Source organism: Haliotis rubra, unplaced genomic scaffold, assembly GCF_003918875.1.
Source record: "Haliotis rubra isolate DU_JTF1 unplaced genomic scaffold, ASM391887v1 Scf314, whole genome shotgun sequence".
In the NCBI taxonomy this organism is placed as follows: domain Eukaryota; kingdom Metazoa; phylum Mollusca; class Gastropoda; order Lepetellida; family Haliotidae; genus Haliotis; species Haliotis rubra.
Genome location: NW_025766985.1, coordinates 272,013 through 278,790, shown reverse-complemented (window position 1 = coordinate 278,790; position 6,778 = coordinate 272,013). Strand labels below are relative to the sequence as shown.

Below are 6,778 nucleotides of genomic sequence, written 5' to 3'. Positions count from 1 at the left end.
TACTAATTACCCCAAGCTAATAGTCTTCCTAAGTCATTGCAAGCCGCGAAGGAGAAAGCAATTTCTCTCTTATTAGTAATGTACTCAGCCGAGAGAATCGTCATTCACTACTTCGAAGCCCATGAAGAATATTATTGTGTTGACGAACCGGAAGGAATATTGTATTTTTAGGTTTCTCAGAATTTGTGACAACACTACGTCGCTAGTCACCATCGGTTATCAATGTCAGGGTCCTTCTGCATGACATAAGGTCGACTCACAAACAGGACAAGATGGTTTGTCAATGTGTTGTCCCGATTCTGTTCACTGACCTTTGCACCCTACTTGCGATGAAATCAAAGGTGTATATCGTCAACATGTTGGTTAGTACCATAGTCTGCTTATCGCAGACCGCTAAACACATTTTGGACTCATTCTGCCCTCTGGATTCTGTAAAATGCATTAGGTCATTATACTCAGGGAGCGTTTTAAGCATCCAGGACAAGGATGCTACCATTTAGCATGGAATTGGAGCACATTTATTGTATATGGAGGCAACTAGTCTGTTTTCAAAATATTTATTGTTCATATTTCGTCGAAGGACCAACTAAAACGTCCGAAAACTAAGTTGTATATAAAACAATCCCTGTTTTCCAAACCTAAATGCAGCCCGGTTAAACACTGAACTTAAAAAAACTTAGATTTACAAGTATTTGCATCGAAATTAGATTTACAAGTAATGGGCGAGCTTTTTTCTTAAAACACATTGAACGGAGAACCGCTTATCCAGCGAACATGTTAGCTTTGCGACCTCGGACTCCTAGCCCCGTGACCTTGAAGATTGACCCAGCCAGTGGTGTTTTCCCCAGTTGTGCCGGGGCAGCTGATGTGACGTACAGGTCGGTGAAGTCCTCCCCTCCAAAACAGCACGATGTTATCTTTTCGCATGGGAACTTGACAGTTCGGATCACTGTTCCTGAAACAATATCAGTCCAGGCAAATAATTCTCAATACATACTGTGTAAAATTTGCGTGTTAGGTAACCCTCACTCAGCTAGATGATAGCAGTGTGTTGTTTTGCAGCAGTGTGTTCCGTTTTCAGCTCTTAGAACAGCCGTTGGTTGCTGAAGATCAGTTTTCTTCAGGACCATCATGGACCCAACTCAAGTAAATATAATTTGTCGACGAATATTCATGTCTTCTAATAGTCATACAGCTTTATAATAATGACGAACGAAACTTGACCTAGGACTTTCTAATTGTAGATGAAGTCCATGTGTAATAATGAGCTCCTAGGAAAGTATTACCTAGTATCTGCATGATAATGTTGCGGACCTAGACATTATAACTATACACCATTCCTCACAGAAAGTGCTGTCAACGAGACTGATCTCATATAAATAAGCCAGGAGGGAGATCGAATCTTCTAACACCAATAATGGGAAACAGACTTCTTTGTTCCATTTGTCCCCAATATTCGGGTCCACTTACCAGTCTCGGGATCGATCCGGACAACTTTCCCAGCGTCAAAACAGGCCACCCATAATTTCCCCCTCTGTATCAATGGTCATACCATCAGGATACCCCATATCTGGGATTTCAGTAGAGCTGAAGTCTGCTACAGTTCTCTGATTGCCTGAAACAAATCCAAAACCAAACGGTGACTTGACAGGAATGATGGTTGTTCTGAACCTCTGAACCCTTAAAATATGAAACATCATTACAGTGGATGTTTATTGGAACCCCGGACATATTTCGGTTCTACGTACTTGGCTTGTTGTCCCCAACCGAAACGCGGAACGGGGGACTTTGTATTCAGCGGCGTCCGAACGTACGTCCCGATTCTTGTTAACGCCATATCTCATTAACTGTTGTACCCAATATCTTCAAATTTGGTGACAGCCTACATTGGTGGATTATGCACCAGTTGATTTGGGTGACCTTGACCTTATCTTCAAGGTCACCAAGACACTTTAAACACTTTCCAAACTTATGCAACCGCGATATCTCATAAAATATTGCACCCAATGTCTTCAATTATGTCGACAGCCTACATTAAGTGATTATGCAAACACCAGTCATTTCAGGCATCCTGTATCTGGCCCAAAACAATATATTTAGTAGTAAATATGTTATAAATGTATCATTTTTTTCAGCGGCGGGGACATTGCCATATCAGTGGCAAACACTTGTTCTGATAGTTACCATCGTTTCACAGAATGAATGAATTCACTGTTCAAAGATCCATTCCGATGACAAATGTAATGTTTAGAACATTTTTATATATCCGTTTCAGAGTATTGCAGAATCCAGACTGGATACACATGTATATACACATGTAACGACGTGTTATCGAAGTGTCCACTGTATGGCTGGAGTGACTGGAATTGTAGAGCACAAAGGGTATACCGGTACCGTTGGTGAACAGCTCGACAAAATGAAATTTCCTTATAGCCTCTTGTAAAGGAAGTAAGCAAGATGTTTTGGATACCTGTGCTGAGAAGGTATCAAGAGGCTTAAAAGATGTATGACAAAGGACGTATAGAAGTGCCCTGAATTATACCCGTTCTACTGGAAATAGGTTTTGAGGGCTGAATTTGCCCTTGTGAATAATTCAGTTCAATAATGACTTGAGTACATATAGAAATCGTTCGGGGAGGTCAATACTGGTAAACAACACTCAACACAGGGTACAATCTCCAATAGGCATATGGATGGTGTATATCCAGCCTGGGTCCATGCAGGAAGCAGAAGTATTGCAAGTCCACATGCTCCTTAGTATGGTGATCTACCTTCAGTTGTTGGCGATGTATGGCCTGTTGTATAGAGTATTGTTGATAGTGTTAGATTTACATGCAAGTTTTACATCTCTATCTGTGACATGTAGTTTTTACTGTCCTTCGTCAACAAATATGACTTGTTTTAGAAACTATGTGGTTGAAATACTACCGATGGGACTAAAAGACTTAACTCACTGTTATGATTATTTTCATATTACAGTAAATGTTCAAAATGTGGATAATGCCCAATGTTTTGGTGTTGCGTTGGACGAGTGGTTTTCATAAGTGACTTCAGTATCTGTTACACACAAATTACACACATTGCATCAATGGAAGCACGGCACATAACTCCAGGTAGAGCTTGTGCCCTGGCTGCTTGGAGTACAGGAGTCTACTTACTTACAGTCCCAGCTGTGATGTCAAAGTCGAAGGCCCAGACCTGCCTGGCTATGGAGTCAATGTAGTACATGACGCTGTTGTCGTCATTCCAGTCCATGCCGTTGCTGATGGTAATGTTACTGATGTGTTTTTTGACGCTCCCATCAGGATCCAGGCTGTACAATGAGCCCTGATGCTTTGGCCAATTATCAGGATCAGGGATATCCTTTCCACAGAAACAAGACCCTGTGTGGAAACCATCATATTAGTTATTCCTGGAGAGATTTATACAAATAATATCAACACATTTCATAAAGCAGTACGTCTGAGAGATATGTGTACCTGTATGAGCGGACACCTGAAATTTAATCATCTCAAGGAAATTGATTTGCACTACATTCTGTATGGGTGAGTTTTGTTTAACTCAGATACTCCAACATTCCAGTTGTGTGAAGCTGGCCTGGACATTTGCTAATTTGTTTTTACCTAGGCACGGATATGGCATTGATAAATCTGGAAAGACAATCAACCGAACCGGATTACAAATTCATCATGAAAAAAATCACATGAATACATTTGTAGCATTTTCTTTTCAATTTATCTCTGTGTACTCTGCATGTTGCACATGGTGATGTGTAAATTATTCTCGTCGCTGTATTGTAGGTAAATTTGCTAATGAAATCTCACTCACGGGAGTTATAGTTCTGCATTTCTCGATTTATAACACACGTTTTGTGCAAGGAGACCCAAGAACGGGAACCTACCGAACCAAAGTCTCCCGGAAGCATCCACTTTCCCGTCATTGATCATATTAGCGTCGGCCTCGACCCTATTTGCAATGCTGGTGACCTTGTCCCTGTCCCAAGAGTCCAAGATGGCGAGGTCTGTCCTCTTGCTCACCACGAAGCCGCCCTTCTGGCGCGGGATGATGATGCTCGCTATTGTATCTCCATAAATGAAACATGATTTGACAGTTCAGATTGTTCATACACTGAGGAAAAGTAGCAATGAACAACTTAAGGGAACTTTGTGCTTGGCACCCGTGAATGTTTGGCAGTGGGGGACTTATTCACAAGACATGCAACAATATGCACAATTTGACGTGTTCCGTTCTTTGGTCCACGAGAAAAACCAAGTTACAGATTTTCAACTCCTAACAGAACAGACACAAAACTATAGGACCCAATGACAGTGAGCAAACATGAATACACTGTGCCTTTACGAAAGTGGTCGGAAGTTGAACATGCTATGTGTTATGATTGTGCTAATATGGAAATGAATACACAACGCCTTTCAGAAAATAAACTTAAAGGAAAAAGAAAGTTATCACGTTTAAAGTGATTGTTGAAAGAGCGAAAACGCTGGTACAGGTTGGAACCCATGCAGAAAACATTCGCCAAAACGCAACATGGTTCCGATAACGATGCAGCTGTCCGACTTTGTACGAATCGTACAGTTTTCGTACGTGATTGTCAGACATTGGTCCAAATGCACGTGCATGATTGTGACATAAATCCGATGATGGACAGAGAAAGCATACAGTAACCAAAACCCCACCACGACTATACCAAGACTTACGCAAGCGCAACGTATGACCAATATGGTGCTTCTAAGCGTCAGCAGGCAAGAACCTTCAACTGCAGCTAGCCACCATCAGCCAATTGATTAACCGCAACCAGCAAACAGGGCAGACCCATGACAGCCCAAGATCGGGAAAATCAAGAGTCACAACACCGGCCGAAGACCTCCGGAACAGATTCGTGACGGCGACAGTGCTAGGCGGTTTATATTTACGGCAGAAATGTATGCAATTTGTTTTTGATTTAGAAAATTTAAAGCCGTTTCTTAAATTTTGTTTAAACACAACTATTGTTTACCATTCGTTCCATGGTTTTACAGACACAACACGTTAAAGAGATTGGTCTGTAATTAGATGGATCACTATGCTCCCGGCCAGACTTTGGTATGGGGACTACATTGGCATCAAAATAGAGTGTAGAGTCAGTTTGTCTTGAAATATTCGAACCATTGAAAATTGTACTGTTAAATGACCTTGAAATATCCGTGTTTGTATTGGTTTTTAACAACCCATGTGACTAGCTGGATAGGGTGATGAGCGTCGCTGTCTTGATATTTGTGTCAGTTGTCCATGATGTCACTCGTTATGGGGTCATCACGTGAATATTTACAGACCACAGTGTTAGAGCTGGAATATTGCAACCAAACATGCACACAAGCTGACAGAGTTGACAAATGAACTCACCTCCAAGGTTCAGTCGGCTGTCGTCACCTGTGACGGCGTTGTATCTGTGGACGTCACCAACGAAAAGGTCCACGTAGTACAGACACTGTGTGGTATCGTCCCAGTGGGGTCCCTCCCCAAGCCGAGTACTGTTCTTCACGACGGCCTCAATCTTCTCAGACATAATCTGGCAGCGGAAGTACAAACATGCAAATATTAGGGGTGGAGAATAGGTTGTTACTGTTTACTCGCTCTAAAGATAGATTGACCACATGCAATGCAGCACATCAATGAAATACTTGTTAGTTTGTTTGTTGTTTAGTGCTGCAGGCAAGAATAGTCTACAAGAGTGCTGCCTGTAAATAATCGAGTTTGGATCAGACAAGCCAGTGATTGATATCACAAGCATAATACAGCGCAGATGGTATACAATGTCTCCATCTCCAAGGCCAGCGAGTCTGACCCCCAACCCCCCTTAAATCCCTTTTGGATAGACTGATGAGTACTTGGATGGACGGATCTATGGATTGTCTACGTTAGACTCGATTATTAGGAGCCTGAGGTCATGTTGCTGAAATTGTGCTATTTAGTGCGTTAGCAATGCAAAATAAACAAACATTTCGTGCTGCAAGCGCTATGATGACTCACTCACTCAGTCAACTATTACTCATCTGGACAACCTGAAACATACCATTTCATCAGGTCATAAATCACGCTAAAGCGGTAACATGTCGCGTCTAAAATACTCAACTTTGTAAACCGCCCCAACCTCAATCACCACGTCGTTTGTTTGTCGGCCGTACAGACCTCGCAACTGATAATGGCAGCTTGCAACACAAGTATCACACTTACAGATGGTTGTGCTGTCTCCCTAGTGGATGTCCTTGCATGAACAACACCAGTTTGTCTGCGGGTCCACAACTGTTTATTCAGAGCTACACTGTCAGGCGTAGGCTCCAACTTCTCTCCTCCTAGGCCTATTGCCAGTCCTGTTATATACCCAGGGTTGGTCCTTCTTGGTCCTGGTCAGTGATGATAATTATCCCAACTGGACATGTAAACTACAGGTCAAACTGCATTTATATTGATGATGTCTTAAACTTACTAGCTTTGCGCAATTACCGAGATGGGTATCTGCAGTGACTTGGCCAAAAGTCCTTTGACCCGTGTTCTGCTGGCAAGGGGTTATTCTAACTGGAAATGTGAACTACTGGTCAAATGTGCTTTGATTGATGTTGATTGATGTTGTCTTAAACTTAATAGCTTTGCTCCGTTGTTGACGTGGCAAGATGGCCGACACAGGTGTGCATTGATTCTGCTCTTCCATGTTTTTATCTACAACTTCTTCTATATAAGTTTTCTGGACCTAATTTTACCTGTAATGGACTCTCAAATGGTC

The 6,778-nt window shown here is 42.0% G+C and overlaps 1 protein-coding gene across 1 annotated transcript; it reads right to left on the bottom strand.

Annotated features, from left to right (window-relative positions):
- Positions 1 to 541: 541 nt before the first annotated feature.
- On the bottom strand, positions 542 to 6,407 carry LOC124283375 (regucalcin-like). Its single transcript, XM_046719413.1, is given in 7 exon segments — positions 542 to 955; positions 1,471 to 1,531; positions 1,533 to 1,615; positions 3,159 to 3,383; positions 3,902 to 4,084; positions 5,401 to 5,566; positions 6,232 to 6,407. Coding segments are annotated over 6 exon segments (909 nt in total). The 5' UTR covers positions 5,564 to 5,566; positions 6,232 to 6,407; the 3' UTR covers positions 542 to 761.
- Between the last annotated feature and the right edge of the window lie 371 nt (positions 6,408 to 6,778).